The 17,675-nt window shown below is 45.7% G+C and overlaps 1 protein-coding gene across 5 annotated transcripts in view; it reads right to left on the bottom strand.

The window, feature by feature from the left end:
• ank2b (ankyrin 2b, neuronal) overlaps positions 1 to 17,675 on the bottom strand; it is a 133,433-nt gene that overhangs the window by 43,330 nt on the left and 72,428 nt on the right. For 3 of the 5 annotated variants that reach the window (XM_069671815.1, XM_069671813.1, XM_069671816.1), the window contains exons 3-15: positions 15,431 to 15,529; positions 14,542 to 14,640; positions 14,328 to 14,426; positions 13,173 to 13,358; positions 8,400 to 8,423; positions 5,339 to 5,437; positions 3,553 to 3,651; positions 3,145 to 3,243; positions 2,641 to 2,838; positions 1,974 to 2,072; positions 1,780 to 1,878; positions 1,589 to 1,687; positions 1,284 to 1,481 (exon numbers count right to left, since the gene is read on the bottom strand). In XM_069671815.1, coding sequence (XP_069527916.1) covers positions 1,284 to 1,481; positions 1,589 to 1,687; positions 1,780 to 1,878; positions 1,974 to 2,072; positions 2,641 to 2,838; positions 3,145 to 3,243; positions 3,553 to 3,651; positions 5,339 to 5,437; positions 8,400 to 8,423; positions 13,173 to 13,358; positions 14,328 to 14,426; positions 14,542 to 14,640; positions 15,431 to 15,529 — 1,497 coding nt within the window. The remainder of the gene's footprint in view (positions 1 to 1,283; positions 1,482 to 1,588; positions 1,688 to 1,779; positions 1,879 to 1,973; positions 2,073 to 2,640; positions 2,839 to 3,144; positions 3,244 to 3,552; positions 3,652 to 5,338; positions 5,438 to 8,399; positions 8,424 to 13,172; positions 13,359 to 14,327; positions 14,427 to 14,541; positions 14,641 to 15,430; positions 15,530 to 17,675) is intronic. The other 2 variants (XM_069671814.1, XM_069671817.1) reach the window with 1 other exon arrangement.

Here is a 17,675-nt window from a genome sequence, read left to right as displayed (position 1 = left end):
TGGAGGTGTCAGAAACCACATGACCAACGTGTGTTTATGACCCAGCCCTGCTCGCGGAGCGAGCAATCCTTTGTTTGTCAAACCTGGATTAAGTCTGATGTAATAGGTGATCGGACGAAGAGGGAAGAGAGGATGAAGAGGAGAGTGACGGAGGAGGGGGAGGGTGTACTTGGGCAAATAAAAAACAATCAAATCAAAGACGATGGCTGTTTTTAACATGCTTGGGCTGACAGAGACGGAGACGGTGCATGACAACAACTTTATCTGATTTTGTGTTCGTAGCGACGGCCACACCCCGTCCCCAGAGAGAGACCCAGAAGAGAGACATCAGGCGCGGGGGAGAGGAGAACCACTGAACCCCGACGAGTACACCGCATCAAATCATTGCTTTGTCTCAGCCTTTATGCTGCATGAATACATGAATCTGTCCTCCACTGAATGTAAAGCCAAGGTTTGACTGCGCTGCTTCCTCCATGATGATGATGACGATAAATCACTTGACTGCGTTCAGTCTTCATGCACAATTCAGCAGGAGAGCGGCTCTACAGGCTCATCAATCATTCATACAAAGTGGGTCAAACTGACAGAGACCTGCACGTACAGTCCGACTGTAACCTCTTTATCTGAGGCTTCAGGAGAAAGGCATCATGGGATCCTCACTTGTGGTGCGGTCGGACTTACAGCCCGATCTCTCATCTGTACGTCTGGTGCCAGAATGCAGTAAATGCACCGCGTTGACTGGAAGCTGACTGACTCTCAATAAAATGTTCTACCACAGGGAGGCAGCCAGCTACACGGCTATGCTATGCTAAGTTAAAGCTAGCTAGCTAGCTTGGTTGATAGTCACACATTCCTTTTTTTTTTCTTAGCTTGTTTTTAAATCTAATTTGATGCCCAGACATTTGTAAGCTGAAGAAACACATTCAAAGTTGAAGCAATAAAAAAACATAGCCTAGCTTAGCATAAAAGCTAGCAGCCAGAAGAGACAGCTAATGTGCCGATAGATGTTTGTGTACAGATTAAACAAATTAGACAATACCTTTGATCTTTGGACGGAGCGAGCTGTCGAGATGTGACCTCCTGCTTCTACACTTTATGCTAAGCTAGGCTAACGATGCCCTGACTCCAGCTCATCCACAGACTCACTGATGCAGACAGGATTGATTTTATTATATCAAATATTTCCCTCAAAGTTGAACCTATCCTATAAACCTACATTTGTAAAGCTCCTCGGACGGCTAACTGCTGTGAGTAGTCACACTTTTAAAAACACCTGAACCCACCTTAGTGGCCAGAGAGTGTGACGCTCCGGCCTCCAGCAGGACCGAGGCCGTCTCCACCTGCCCCTCCCTGGCGGAGATGTGGAGGGGGGTGTAGCCGTTGGTTGTGGCGGCGTCAGGATGAGCCATGTGCTGCAGCAGCAGCTGCACGATCTCGGTTTTACCCAGACGGGACGCAATGTGGAGCGGAGTCTGATCCTCCTGAGCGAGACAGACGAACGGTTATCATTTAAAGAACACTTATCGTGCATGGTGGCACAACACTGAAGGACTCCAGATTGTGATGCTGTAGATAACTGCAGTCTCACCCGCGCTCTGGCGTCCACGATCGCTCCGTTCCTCAGCAGACACCTCACCACCTCCACCTGACCCGCCCTGGCTGCCATGTGTAACGCTGTCTCTCCACGCTGTGCACACAACACATGGGTTCAGTTTTAGCACTTTTTACAGTCTCATTTAACCATGCGTCTTTCTGATTGGCAAGTTTTCCATCACTCACAATATTGCTGACGTCGGGCGAGGCTCCGTTCTGCAGCAGCAGCAGGACGATGTTCAGGTGACCCATGAAGGCGGCTACGTGGATGGGAGTCAAACCGGACTGGACGCAGGAAAGGAAGAAGAAAAGGGATCAAATGTTGGACATAAATTACCAGCGGCTACTTCAGTTTCACTCAGTTGTGTGACGCTTCGTACCTCTGTGATGGCCTGTATGGAGGCTCCATATTTGACCAGCAGCTCCATCACTTTCACCCGGTTCTTCTTACAGGCTATGTGCAGCGGAGTGAAGCCATTCTGTTGAGGAAACATAGCACACTTCTCATTCTGGGTGCCCGATCAAAGTACGTCCACTAAGATCTTGACAGGCTCAGATTGTTATTCTAAGTGTGTGACAACCTTACAGGAAGGATCCCTACAGAGATAGACCTTGTTGTTACAGAGGAAGATGCTCCCTCTCCTCTAGAAACAGCCGTTACGTTCCTCGCTTCAAAGCCACCAGACTCCATTGATAAAAACAGTGATTTTACCCTGCAGAACGCAGGAGTTGCAGGTGTATTGCTCCCGTGATCGGTTAGTTTGTTTATCATTATTGTGGTTTAAATGGTTTGTTCGGCATCAACACAATGACTGAGTTAAACACAGTAACACAAACAAACCAACCAATCGAAACAGCAGTAGATAAGAAACTATTATTCTCAGGGAGGTAAAAATATTGTTTTTGCAGGTAGAGTCTGGTGACTCTCAAGTGTCCCTAGTGGTCTCACTTTGGTCAGTTTACTGTAGTCAGACACCCCAAAATATGTGACTAAATTATCGTTGACTTGAATCTTATAACTGGCTAAAAGATATCCGAGCGTCGTACCAGCGCCCGGGCGTTGGGGTTGGCCCGCTTGTCCAGCAGCAGTTTGGTGACTCTGTAGTGGCCGCAGTGAGCCGCCACGTGCAGCGCTGTCAGGTAGTCCAGCGTGACATCGTCGACAGGGGCCTTGTGCTGCAGGAGGTGTTTGACACATTCGACGTGGTCGCCTTGTGCCGCCATGTGAAGAGGAGACAGCCCGTTCTGAAGTGAGACAGACAGGTCATTTAGTTTATGGAGGTAAAAGGTCGGAGGGGATTTTCTGTCAATCTTGTCTTTTGAGTAGGGAACAATCAGGTGTATTTTCCAACATAAAGCAGGACTGGGTTTCTTTATGTCGAGAACTCTAGGACATTAAAACATAGAAAAGAGTGATGGTGGTGGACACGCTGAAAGCTACAAACTGAAGCTAATATTAGCATCTATGCTCTGAATCATCGACTTTAGCCGGTTACTAAAATGCATCTGTCCCTTTAACTGTAAAACAACATGACTGGACAGGTGACACACCTTGGTCCTGGCCAGCAGAGGAGCTCCTCTCTCCAGCAGCAGCTCCACAGACGTGTCATGTCCACTCCGAGCCGCACAGTGAAGAGGAGTCAGTCCGTCCTGCAGAGCAAACAACAATGAGTGATGTCATCCCTTACATGCAGAAGGCCTGGCTCGTGCAGGTGTGTCCAGAGCCTAACACAGGCTCATCAAACATGGCTAATAACATGGCTCTGCTGCTGGCATGAACATAACACCCAGCAGCGGTCAGGAAGAGTGACACAGAGCGATACTGAATTTAATCCACTGACCCGCTGAGCTGAAAACAACAGCTTTAAGCTCACATTCACATCTGTCATCACTCACGGAGATCAGCGTAACGAGCTGCTCGTGCTTCCTCTCCTGTGGATGACGTTTCGCGATACTCACCCGCGTTTTCGCGTCGATCTGCGATCCTCGGTCCAGCAGCAGCCCCACCATGTTGGTGTTGCCTCGCTTGGACGCCACGTGTAGAGGAGTGATCCCGTTCTGCAGGAGGGATGACAGTTATCTTTAAGGACACGGATGATGTCAAAATATCTGATTTTTGTGCTGGTTATTAAACGTTTTCTGGTACCAAACAAGCAATGATTAAACGTCCTGTGAGCCTGAGCAGAAATAATCCTGAGCTCCAGTTACTCAGCGATGTGTGAGGTGTGCATGTGTGAGGTGTGCATGTGTGTGTGTAGAAGGTGAGAAAAGAGCTATTTTTACCCACACTGCTCACACGGCTAAAAATAGCAGCTCTGAGTTCGTTTCTGGCGGATATTAAAGAAAAGGACGAAAGTAATGTTTCATGTTTACTTCATGCGATCCAGATATTACTGATGGTATTATCCGCGCACCTGTGTCAGCACTGCAGCGGCAGCTTTCTGTGTTTGCTCGAGTCTATTTGTGGTTCAGTCTGTAATGTAGGTGTTGCCAGTGCAACGTTTACTTAGATCAATGTTTGGCAGATTGCACTCAAAGCCCAGGCTGCTGGTGCATTGAAGAAGTCAGCCCTGGTGATGGTTGGGTTAGGGTGGGCCACGGGTCGAAAGAGAGAGGGCTGTGAAAGTATGACAGCAATCCGTTATAAAGACTCTTTAAGCGATGATTTCAAGGAACCCTTTGGTACCTTTTAGCATGTATTCGAAGGAACATCTTAAAGCCTGTTTTAGGTACCATTTAGCATGAATTTGAGGAAAATATTTATAGTCTTTTCGAAGGTACAAGGGGTGGGTAATAAGCTTGTTTTACTCTATTGTCAATGTAAGGGAACACATCTAAAAAAAGGAGGTATTTTGGGAGGGGGAGGGGCATATTGCAAATATAATCTGTTGAGCTGAAAGTTTTAGAAAGTCGCCTTTTTTTTTTACACGGACGTACAAGAAGTCCTCTCTCTCTCTGTATGTGTGTGTTTCTCTGATGCGAGGTGGGGTACAGCGCGAGGGGAGGATGTTATCAGTAATCATTCAATCATGATTGAAGAGCCTGGTTGGATAAGAAACATGACAGAATTAGTCGGCTTGGGCGGCCGGTGGGAAACACTGCTGTGGCTGCTACGTAGGTCAGCGGTGTTGGGGGAAATAAATCTCCCTCGCTTGTGCACTCGAACAAAAACGTGTGTGCAGGACGTTACACCAGTGACGGTACTGAATCCCTAAAAGGTACCCTAAGCAGCTGAAGTTTGAAGGTACCCTTTTTTATCTGTGTTAAAGCTCCTGTGAGGAACTCTCGGTTTGTGTTGAGTTTGGCGCCCCCTGTGGACAAAGCCGTACCTCTAATCTCTGCTTACTTTGTCCTGTTCATGATTAAGTGGTGGTTTTAACAAGTCAACAAGTTAATGCATCACTCACTTAAAATGTTTGCCCTGGAAAACGTAAACAAAGGCAGCGTGCAGTTACTCGCTTCCTCTGACACCTACCCCCCCCCCACCAGCAGGTTCAGACATTAAAAATAACTATATAGAAATAATCAATCTTGTCGCTGATGGTCCGGTTTGCTTTTGTAGCTCATATAGAGGCGTCAGAATTAATTTCACTCTGTTTTATAACCAGATAAAAACTCCTCACAGGAGCTTTAAGTCATCCTTTAGTGCTCGTTTTAAGGAACCATTTGGCGTCTGTCATCGTAAGTTGCCACATGCTGAGCTCTCTTAAACACTGTAGTTTGTAAAGTCTTTAATGCGTCGTACCCTCGCCGTGAAATCGACCGCTGCCCCTCGGTTCAGCAGGAGCGTGGCCACGTTGACGTTGCCGTAGTGGGCAGCGATATGCAGGGGGGTGAATCCGCTCTGGAAGACAGACAGCAGAGAGACGGACGGACACACAGAGAGGAGGAGAGGGGTCAGACGTTAGCCTTTACTTCCCGTCACTGGACCCTGATTGTGGCTCTTGATGTTCCCAGCATGCAGCAGTCGCATTAAGCATCACAGGTGAACTCATTAGAAGAAAAGAGAGAATGGAAAATTAAGAATAAGTAGCACCCACACACACGACCCCAAGTCACGCTCACACACGCCACCTCCATGCAGGTCAAAGAAAGTAAAGGAGGGCTTTCCTCGGCTTTAAAAACAAGAGTTGGAAATGAAGAGAGAGAAAGAAAGATAGATGTACAGCACACACAGATCGTCATCACGACTGAATGGACACGGACAGACATTATCAGCTACCCACCAAACCAAAAACCAAATCATAAAGTGGCACATTACAGGAGTTTGTGATCAACACCAAAGTGCACTATGTTAACTGTACATCGAAGAAGAACCAGAGTTAGAGATGAGGAAGTACATGAGAGAAGTTAGAGATTAGCAGAGCAGGTTGGAGGAGTTGTGAAATTCTTGCCTTACCTTGCCATTCTGTAAGAGTGGTCCGATTTAATGTGAAAAAGTTGGTTTATAAAAGTGTGAAGAATACAGAGACTAACGTGATGGTTTCAGAACTTTACACAGTCAAAGCTTAGAATGGTGCAAATCAAGTCAGCGTGGATGCAACATGCGGTTAGACGCCAGCTCTGCGGCAAAAGCAGGTCATACTTTATGTTCTTATATGCAATCATTGATTATCACTGTTTCCAGAGGTCAAAGGTCAAACTTATACTCTATAGTAGCAATTTAAAACATGCAATTAGATCAGGAGACTGACGTATGGAAGACCAGGACTGCCGGAATAAAAATAAATCATTTTCCATTTGTGTGGGCACGGAAAAAAAAACTGATAAAAACTGCAGATTAAGTGCAAATATTGAAATTAAAAACCAAATTAATTTCCAAAGCAAATGATCCCCATATTTATTCTGCATGAAATTGACTTTTCCTTTCTCAGAATGATAGACAACATGAAATCCTAACTTAGAAATATGTTTCAAAGTTGACGCAACATTTTCCAGCTCCTCCTGGGGGATCCCGAGGCGTTCCCAGGCCAGGTGGGAGATATAATCCCTCCAGTGAGCTCTGTGTCCACCCCGGGGTCTCCTCCCAGTTGACGTGCCCAGAAAACCTCCGCAGGAGGCTTCCGAATCAGATGCCCGGACCACCTCAACTAGGAGTAATGGCTCTACTCCGAGCTCCCTCCGGATGTCTGAGCTCCTTACCCTCTCTCTAAGACCGGAGATAAACTTCTGTTTAGCCTTGCGTTCGCGTACACAACCAGCTGCGTCATGAACGTAATTGTTCACATACTTGTCAGACGCGTGTTACTGGAGGATACCTCTAGAGGGCGCACCAGAGCGCTCAGGCCGTACGCAACTACTGTATGTGCGGGATGTAAACAACAGACATGCAGACACTCGAGGAGGTTACTGTGATGTTCATTCTGAGATCACACCGTCTGCAGCGTCTGTCCAGCATGTTCCTCCGTGCACGGACGTAACGCTCCCGGACTTGTTCCCATTTAGTTTTGCAGGTTTCCACGTCGACTTCTCAAACAGAACTTATCTGTCTGCAGCTGTTTGACAGGCATGTTTGTCTCTGTGCAGCGGCAGCGACACATCGTACAGATGTTTATGGACTTGGTTTATCAGCTTGTCTCCAGAACTTTCTGCCATTGTTATCCCAGCTGCTGTCACACCCCATCTGCCTCTACACTGCCCCTACTGCTCATGTGCAGACTGCAGCTTGCGTCGCGTAGAGTAAATTTTTGAGGACGTGCAAAGCCGACGCTCCAAACAGAGGCAGGGAACATGCGTCAGCCGTCATGCGTACGCGAACGCGTAGTTAAAAACAAATATATCTCCAGCTTCAGGCTGAGCCCAGACACCCTGCAGAGGAAACTATATCGGCCGCTCATTCTTTCAGTTACTTCCCAAAGCTCATGGCCACAGGCGAGGGTGTGAACGTAATCTTTAGTTCCAGTTTTGTTAAATAAACTGTATTTTATTTCTTTTGTGCTTCCTAACACCGAAGCAGCAACGACCAAAAACAAAGAAGAAACAAAGAAAGAAAAAAAATAGATGAGCTACGACTAAATACAACGTCAACAAACAGAGAAAAAGGGGATTCAGCCTTTTACAAACTTCCTCAGTAGAAAGAATCACTGGTTGTTTCAGCCTAACACCGTAAAGAGGCCATTAAAGAGCACCATGAGCACACAGATGGAAAACACATTTAAATTTCATTAAGAAAAAATTCAGATTAAATCATTTTATTTTGGCAGCGCTGGACGTCCATACACGATGAAGTGTTCTGTATGCAGTATATTTTACTTTGCAGTCATTTCACCAACAGTATTTTAAACTCGAGTACTTCATGGTGCATTTCGCAAAGACATGCAACACGACACAAACAGACAAGACAGACAGGTCGACAGTAAACAACAACAGCTGTTATGCATCAAATCAAAACCTTGCAGGAGGAAAAATCAATCAGTAAAGCGTTCATCTTAATCACGATGCTGTTTAGAGACATTTTAAATCTGTCGGTCACATGTAACAAAAACAAAGAGGACTCTCTGAGCCGGTGACAAAACCAACAACTGAAAACAAAGAATGAAAATGCAGACGGACGTTTGTGTGAATAAACTGAAGACACAAGAGAAGCAGACTGTGCAGCGCCTGAGCGCAGGACACGCAGCTTGAGCTTGGCCATTCACGTCAGCAGTGCATGTTGACTTCTTATTAAACCAACAGAACGTGTGAAACAGACCGAATGATTGTGTGTGTACAGCATGCAGTGGATGCTGTGGGTAAATAAACGGTGGAAGAGGAACAAATGGGTCTGTTACATGAACCTGTGGAGAGTTAGAGGAGCGTATGTATACCTCAGTAGTCCTATTGACCATCATCTGAAGCAGGAGGAACGAGGGAGGGAAACAGCAGGTCAGTTAGGGCTCGTGTCACACATTACGGAGCTGTTTGCAGACGCACAGCAGCTCAGAGGTCAGAGGTCACATCTTAAACTGGCAAGTGACGTGGCTGGGGCGGGTCACGTCCCTATAAACCTATTGTTGTTTTTAATCGTGCTCTGTGTGTCGCGGCGATGTGTGCTCCATGTGTACACGTGTTTGACGAGGACTGTACGAGCTGCTGTTTGTAGCCGCTTCCTTCTTTATGACTCACATTCAGCACGACTGCATCAGAGCAGCTGAACCACATATGGCCTTATACTTAATGAACGCATACAGCCTGTGTTCTGTTACATAATTGCTGCCTTGTCTAAATGTACTGAATAAAGACGTAGTGCAGTAAATCGTCTCCTCTCCAGCCACGTCACTTACAGCGTAATTCCAGTATTTTTAAACCTGGGCCACTTTTTAAAATACGAGAGGGTCAAGATGATTGACAGGTGCAGAGAGGTTTGGGGTTGCTCCGGGAGATTCACTCCAGCTGTGAAACAGGCTGTAATGGCTGCAACGTAATCTCTATTGATGTTATTTCTACGTCCGATAGCACCGAAAGGTAACAAAGCTTTAAAACTGATTTTCAACCCAAAGCTGCAGCGAGGAAAGAGAGAGAGCAGCTGTGGTCGAGTGAGACAGGAAGTGAATGTTCTGATTGTGTCACAGCGGTTAAACAACAAACTGACACGCCTACACCTCCGTACGACCCCGTAGGAAGGGACAGGGTTTATAGGCTGAAGTCAACTGTGTGTCTGCTCCGCCCTCCGTCACACCCGTATAAAGACAGGACACAGCGGACTGTTCTCGTTCACAGAACGACACATGAAGATGTTTTGTGAAGTCCCTTTAACGTCTCATTAACATGCAGAAGTTACGATGGTGTCTGTTCTTGTTGTTTCCACTGACAGGCTCAGATTGTTCTTCTAAGTGTCTGACAACATCACAGAAAGGATCCCTACAGAGATAGACCTTTTTGTTACAGAGGATTTTAAAACCAGAATCAGCTGTTACATCGCTCTCTTTAAGCCACCAGACTTCATTGACAAAAACTGTAATTTTAACCTCTTTGGACGCAGGAGTTGCTGCTCTTCAACTGTCAGGACTGTTTAGTATTATTTTGCCTCATAGAATACAGAATTTTCTAGTCTACCAAGCTTTTTAATGGTGTGTAAGATATTTTTTTTTCACCACATACAAAGCCCAATTCAAAGCCACCAGACTCCATTGACAAAACAGTCATTTTACTTTGCAGAACATGGGAGCTGCTGGTCTATAGCTGCCTCGATCTTTAACCAATCAAAGCAGCAAAAGACGAGCAGCATGTTCTGCGAGTTAAAATCACTGTTTTTGTCAATGGAGTCTGGTGGCACTGTCAGTCAAAACTGGTGTTCTCTGTAATCGATAGAAGCAATAATATTTTAAATTGGCGCCATAGCTGTGGAGAAAGTTGTACAAACAGCTCGAGGTTTCGCCCATTCTACATTCCTACAACACCCAGCATGCATTGCGCCCCTCCCTCTGAAAGGAACGGCCCAGCGAGAGACGCTGGAGTGAAATACTACCGTTTCTACCGCTGGATCATCTGAAAAAACTTCAGACCTGCGGTCTACATTTCAAACCTGACGATTGTGAACGAGACATGACATCAGAGGCGGCGTCCTAGATTGAGGAAGTGTAGTTCAGCGAGCTCCCTGGCCTCCACCAGATGACACGCTTTACGTAGTCTGGAGGTTTTCCAGGGCCCGTCGGAGAAGCGGATAATGTCCTCCAAAGGCACAGAGCCAAATTGCATTTTTTCCTAGCATAATGGCATTAGCTCCCCATGATAGCATGACAGGACTGAGGATGACACTTGAAGTGGCCCTTTAAATAGGAAGATGCTTTTTTCAAACCAGAAACAGACGTTACATCGCTTTCTTTAAAGCCACCAGACTCCATTGACAAAAACAGTCATTTTAACGTGCAGAACACGGGAGTCGCTCGTCTGAAGCTACCTCGATCGCTAACCAATCAAAGCAGCAAAAGACGAGCAGCTCATGTTCTGCAAGCTAAAATTACTGTTTTTTTCTATGGAGTCTGGTGCCTTTTAAAAGGGCCATGTAGCTGCTGTTTCTCGTTTATAAAAGCATCTTCCTCTTTAACACAAAGGTCTGTCTCTGTCGGATCTTAGGACACTTAGAAAAACAACAGGCACTTTTAGTGGACGCACTTTGATCGGGCGCATTTACCCCCAAGCAGACATTACAACCTACTTTGCAGCTGCTGCCTGGAGAGTCTACTGGATCAATCCCAAAGTAATGTACCTATTAGTCATTTAGACCCAAAATATGTGAAGAAAAGGCCCAGATTAAAAATATCTCGATTACCATTTAAAGGATTTATCTGATATCAGAGGAGCATACATAAATATAAGTGTGTTAATTGAATTCCCACCAATACAAGGTTGACAGTTACACCCCTCCCATCCCTTTCAGATGGTCAATCTTAAATACAACATCCACCCCACATTGGTTGCATGCAGCCTTAAGTATCACCACCATACAACCTGCAGACAGTGGCACACTCCATGCAGTGGACAGTGCTACACTTAGACACCGGTGCAGCGAGGTAGGAGGAGGAGGAGGAGGAGGAGGGTTATGATGAAGGCAAGAGTGTGAGAAGAAGCATTTAAAGAGAGGAAGAAAACAGAGGGAGAGACCAGGTTAGTGGCAGGACCAGGAGTGACGTGGCAGGCACAGAGACACTGAATGAGACGGAGGAAGAGAGAGATGCATCGACACAGATGGAGACACGACACACACTGTACACAGCTTTACAAGGTCATGAGAGAAGTACATCACGACAGGTTAGCGCTCTTCTGTCACACACATCAATATCTCGGGGATTGACCTTGTTTACACCTGTTGTGATCAGCACTGGATAAGGGTGCAGTGATTAGTCGACGATTAATCGATGACGAAATTAGCTGCCCAGGAATTTAATTGTGGATAATTAGTTGGTTACATCATCATGCATGTTTTTCTTTGAGGGGTGAGCCATCTCACATCCTTACTATCTCTGCTGAGAGGTGTTCATGCAAAACAGCGACCAGGAAGCGACGGGTAAACTAAACAGCTAAATGTCGGCGGCCGATGCGACACCATCGCGTCCTGAAGCTCGTAAAGTCTGGGAGCATTTCAGCCTCAACGCTGCAGAGAAAAGGATCGCCTGCAGGATCTGTGACGAGGAGCTTGTTTAGAACGGGAACACGTCGATGAAGTTTATTAAAGACTCATATTTATTGTCTTTATTGTTAGTTATCTTAAAAGAACCTCAAGTCGTCTTGTAAGACATTAAGTCATCGTGCAAATCACTATCTGATTAATCGCTTCATTAATCGATGACGAGTCGATCGTTGCAGCCCTGTTCTGGATAAGAATAGGCGGCTTTGTGGGTAATGTATGCATATGAAGTAGTCTGCCAGGTTTGTTATGGGAATTGAGTCTCTCCTGCGTGTGGGCTGCAGGAAAGTAGGCGGCTGGAGTCAAGAAAATATTTTCCAAGTTACAGCAGTCAGCAGAAACTGCCCAGATAAACAGATACATGTCCAGGTTCAAGTATAGCTGCTGGAATGGAATGCTGGAAGGGCTGTTGGTTGTGTGCACAGCAATTAGGGCTGCGAGGTTATGTAGCCACTGCGCTAACCAGCACCGGGACGAGGTGCCGCTGTGTTTACAGGAATACTCTCACTTATAAGCCACATCGCATAACAAAGCCTCGATCTTCGACATGATCTGTGACGGCAGCAGCTTTGTTACGCATCACTGTCCAGTATCGTGCATCTAACAGCAAAAATAAAGCACATTTTTTGATGCAACAATACCACGTCTTACAGATCTTCTGAACTTGCTAATTAGCTTGCTAGTTAGCAGCTGTGAGCAAGGCTAAAGCTAACAGAACCCGCCAAAAGAAACCTCGTTGTTCTTTCAACTTTTGGTTTAGGGACAGAAGCTGTGGTCTCTTTGCAGAGTCAGTATTGCTTTGTCGCTAAATTGCAGCTTGCTTCATTTTAAAAGCTTGTTGCAGCACAGAGCAACAATGTTCAGCTTCACCTTACATGGAAACATATCCACCTGTTGTTAAACTACATTAACCACAGGTAGGTATGTTCCCCACTGCATTTAATCTGTGTACAGAAACACCGAACGCCCAGGTAGGCAGGAATGTGACGACTTTAGAGATCATCACCGTGGGTAGACACCTCATCGCTGAGAGAACGAACGTCATCAGCGCGGGCTGTAGAGTCATTACTACAACTGCAGCTCAGCCCACACACAACAGGTCCACACAATGGGACTGTTGCATGTTATTGTTCGACGCCAGCTCTCCACCTACACCCCCACTTTGCATAATGAGCAGGAAAATGAGACCCTGTGATTAAGACGGCAGGACGTAATGAGATCAGATTGTTGACTTTCAGGATCAGCTTCAACAGATGTAAACAAGGTGTCCCCCTCCAATGACTCTTACAGGGTAACCCCAGTGTTAGTAAAAGCTACAACCATTAGCATTTCAAAAGGGAGACTCATCCCAACGCTTTACCTTCAGCAAACTGTGCCTCAAACATTAACACATCCTACAAAGTACACATTTGCACAAACACGTAGCACCACGTTAGCTTGTTCCACGCATGCTTCAACAACACGACGTCCGTACCTTCGACTGGACATCAGCGTTGTGGTCGTTCTGAAGCAGCAGGGCGGCCGACTTGGTGTCGTCCTTGCGGGCGGCGATGTGCAGAGCGGGAAGCCGGACCTTTCCTTTAGTGTCGTTCTCCAGCAGGACGGACACCACCTGGTTGTGGCCCTGCTGGAGGGCGATGGCCAGAGGGGTGAAGCCGTCCTGGTAGAGAAGAAGGAAAGTGAGGATTGCCCAACAGAAAAGTCCAGGTGAGGCCCTGATGGGTTTCCCTTGGGCTGAAATATGGAGCCCATTCAGTGCCTAGGCAAGCTCTTAATGGTATCCCAATGTCAAATCTAAACAGCTATCATAGTAAATGGAATGCCGTAAACACTATATGACCCAAATGTCGTGTCCTAATGACTTTGGAGGTCCCATAGCATGTCTGCTAGCGCCACTAGCATGTTGACATTTGTCATGCAGAATGGAAAGTGTCACACTCCCCCGGATGGATTGAAATGTGGTGCAAACATTCATGACCCCCTACGGATTGTAAGCACTTTGGATATTACACACCCGACTTTATTTATGACCAAATACTTTCATTCAATCAGCATTATATACACTTTTTTTGTGTATATTTTTCTACCATGGTCTGGGGGCATACTCCGTTCTGATTGGCTGCAGGGAGTCCATTAATTCCTGACAATGAACAGTTACAAAGTAGTTCAGTTCAAACTATCTTTATGGGGAGCTGGTTTAGCTCAGCGGCTAAATCGGTGTCCCATGTGCAGAGGCTATAGTCATGGATGATGCGGCCCGGGGTTCGACTCCCACCCTCGGCCCTTTGCCGCGTGTCGTCCCCCACTGTCCCCGACCATGTTTCCAACACTATCCGCTGTCCCCTCTCTCTAATAGAAGCAGCAAATATTTATATACCTGCATTGCAAAGTCTGAAACGATTAAATCAACTGATTTATGGCTGCTTTGAAACGTAAATTAAAGGTCTTGTTATTTGTCTTTGGTAAGTCACCATGGTATAAGCGGGGTAGTGCCCAACTAGGCGTCCATTATCAGGAAATAATGCTTCCATAAGAGTCCTTATAATGGACACCTCTTCATGCATTATCCCTTACATAACCCAGAGATACAGAACACTGTATTTATGATGCAAGGGGAGGGTGATCCTACCTCCGTAGCAGTGCTCTGGTTTCCTCCGTTCTCAAGCAGGTATCGCACCACGTCCAGGTGATTCTCCTGAGCCGCCATGTACAGAGGAGTGAATCCATTCTGCAGCACACACGCAAAGAGGGTGTGAATCAATCTGCTGTACTTAACTTAACACCTGGCTCTTTAACGTGCTGTCAGCATTAAACATCTTCTTCAGCCGAGTGCAGACGCTCACCTGAGACTGCGCGTTGATGTCGGCTCCTCGTTTGACCAGGGTCTTCACGACTTCAGCCTGGCCAGCTAGAGAGGCTATGTGAAGAGCCGTGTTTCCTTTCTGCATGGATGGAAAATGAGAAGAAGCAATTTATTATAAGAACCTAGATTTGTTCTTAAGTTCTCACACATGTGTAACTTTAAATAAGTGAATTACTTTATGCTTTCTGAAAAGCTCTGGACCCTTTAATCTGTATTCATCAAAGCCAGGAAATAATAACCCGGGCGGTTGGATCACAACTCTGCTGTTTAGCAACTGGTGTGCAGCATGTAGTAACACCAACAGGAGTCACAACGCCGGTAACCCGATCACTAATGAGTCTCTGATTGCAGGAGGTGGAATGATCAGCATGGCTGCAGCACCAGGCCTCCATGTTTACTACTCCTGTCCTGCTCCACCCTCATCTCAACGCTATTTCTACATCATCTGTTACAGTTCGTTTTGCTCAATGACTCATGTCAGCCACAAACTTTATTTATTAATAACGTCACTTTATTTCCACACATTAAATCTCCTGTTACACCTCATGCTTGAAAACTTTTTTGCTTTGTTATTATCGCATAATCCTTTGGGAGGATATCTGAGGTCTATTTAGGAAATAAAATCCACAGTCATTGAGACAGATTAGCTTTAGCATGTTCCTGGCTGACTCAAGCGTTAGTGGTTAGCATGCCAGCTAAAGTAGTTGCCAACTCGGCCTGTAGATTCTGTTAGTAAGAGATAGTAAACAAATCGCATTTATGTTGGAGTTGTTTTCCGCACTTAAGAAGTATGACGACACTCAATCAAATAAAATGTTTAGGAACACACAAGAAAGAGTTCCCAGTTACTTCTCGGAGAGACAGTGTACCTTTGTGGCTGAATCCACCGCCGCACCTCTATCCAGCAGCTCCTGGACCAGGTCCATGTGGCCCTCTTTGGCTGCCAGGTGCAGAGCGTTGAGACCATTCTGGAGAAAGAAGGACAGGTGAGGAACAACGTCCAAAAACACAACATCAACCCAAAAACAAAGACAGGGACTACCTCCTCCTCCTCCTCCTCCAGGTCCATATCTCACTGACTCACATGTGGAGAGACGGGCTGAAATATCAACGCTAGCTATAAAAGTTGGGTGTGATGTTGTGCCATGTTATGCAGCTGTGGAGCAGAGCCAGTCCCGGGTATGAAGATATAAATAGCTGTGTGTCTGTGTGAGTGCAGCTCAAACAAACCTCTTGTTGTAAATCTAACGTGTTGATCTGTTCCAATAGAGTATCAATGTCTTTGGTATTGATTGGTGATGACTGAGACGATTCATAAATATGAGCGATTCATCAGAAATACTAAAGAACCAGAGTCATGTTTTAAAAGCATTCTGTCTATTAATATCTGCATTGGGCTGTTGGGTGTCATGCGCCTCTCGGTTGGCACGGCGCTGGCAGGCCTGCTTGGCTGGTGAATGACCAATGAACAGATCGAGGGGGTGCTCAGAGGGTTTCATAAAAACACATGATTGAAAAATCGTTTGTACGGGGCTCATGGGAGACAAAGTGTGAATGAACTTTTGGCTTTAACGAATGGGGACGTTAACGATACCTCCTCACATCCTTGGCTTAGCTTAGCACTATGGCAAACCTCATGTCAAACCCTGCCAGCTAGGATGTAAGGCTTAGCTTGATCGATGCCACTTTGGGGCAGCAGAACAAGCTGAAAACAAACATTTGCCTCATTATTGCTTATAAAGGTTATTATGGCAACCTCACATTTTAGTGTTGCTAACTTTTAGCCATTAGCAAGCAGTAGTATGAATGAAAATATACAGACACATTACGGCTAAGATTTATGTTTGTAAAGCTGCATTATTTTGTATTTTGGGCCACTAGGACACAAAGAAATGGACAGATCAAGCTGAAAATACAACATTTAATGTAGCTTAAATAAACGCTAATGTGCTAGCAAAAAGTTTCCTGTTCACATTTAACAGACATGATGCTAAGGTTGTCAAAATTTAAAACACGAGTTTAAGACAAAACAATCTACCAAAAGAAGCTTTGAAAAAACAAAACACACATTAATCTGCCTCGCGTGCGAGAGAGAGAGCGGTGGTCGAGTGACATAGACGAGACGTTTTGTAAAGTCCCTTTCACGTCTCAAAAAAGATCCTCAAGTTACATTAGTGTCTGTTGCAGAGAGAGCAGAGGAGAGAGACGGCGCTGCCACCTGGTCTCTACGCTTTTATTCTGTTTGCTTAGCCGCTACATGCTAGCTAGTTTCTTACTTAGGAATATGTTTGTGAGGGAGTTTTGCACCGTGGATGTATAAAAGCTCTGTAACAGAGGCATAAAGGCTTCATAAAGAACTTCTGCTTTCCATCACGTCTTAAAGTAAATAGATGAAGGTGAATGTTGGGTTAGTTGCCCCCCTGGTTTGCCCCTCTCCTCTTGTAAGTGACCCAGCACTGATTCAATAACTCAGCAGCACCAGTGTGAAAAGAGCCGCTGAGTCGATAAGTAATTTCCTCCGTGACTGCCTGTCTCACCCCCTCATCGCGCTGCACCCTGAGGCTGACGGTCCCATGGTCTCCTGGGGTCCTAGCGAGGCTCCCTGTGGGATCCCAAAGACTGTGAGCGCTCGTCCTAGAATCATCTGACTGCACTGTGGTTTGTGTTGCCCTAAGGTTAGCCACAGCTGGAAAGGGGCATCTGTTTAGCAGCATATTCATTCCAGCTGAGTTCTGCTGTTTTTGGATCAGTTGTTCACGCACCTGCTGGCCTCATAAAACTCCATGTTTTTATACATCTGCCGTTTTAAAATCGTAGTTCAAAGAAGAGAAAAGTTGGGCATGCTTTTTCGTCTCTGATCCAATCAGAGCTTTGTAGGTTTGACACGATGAGGTTGTGACATCTAGTCGGCTAATCAATACAAAATACTGACAGCAGCAGGGCCACAAAAATGTGTAAAAAAGAAAGTCTGATTTCAACTATAAAAACGGAACAATATGAACATATGTATGTACACACTGATGGTCAGATTACTCGCAAACCAAAACAACTCCAACCTTGGCTGTCAATAACGCTGAGACATGAAATATTGACCTGCTGGTTGTGACTCACTTG

Source organism: Semicossyphus pulcher, unplaced genomic scaffold, assembly GCF_022749685.1.
Source record: "Semicossyphus pulcher isolate SPU_LCO1_2020_fin unplaced genomic scaffold, fSemPul1.0.p SCAF_21, whole genome shotgun sequence".
NCBI lineage: Eukaryota > Metazoa > Chordata > Actinopteri > Labriformes > Labridae > Semicossyphus > Semicossyphus pulcher.
The sequence above is the reverse complement of the archived record's forward strand: the minus strand, read 5'-3'. Positions and strand labels throughout refer to the sequence as shown.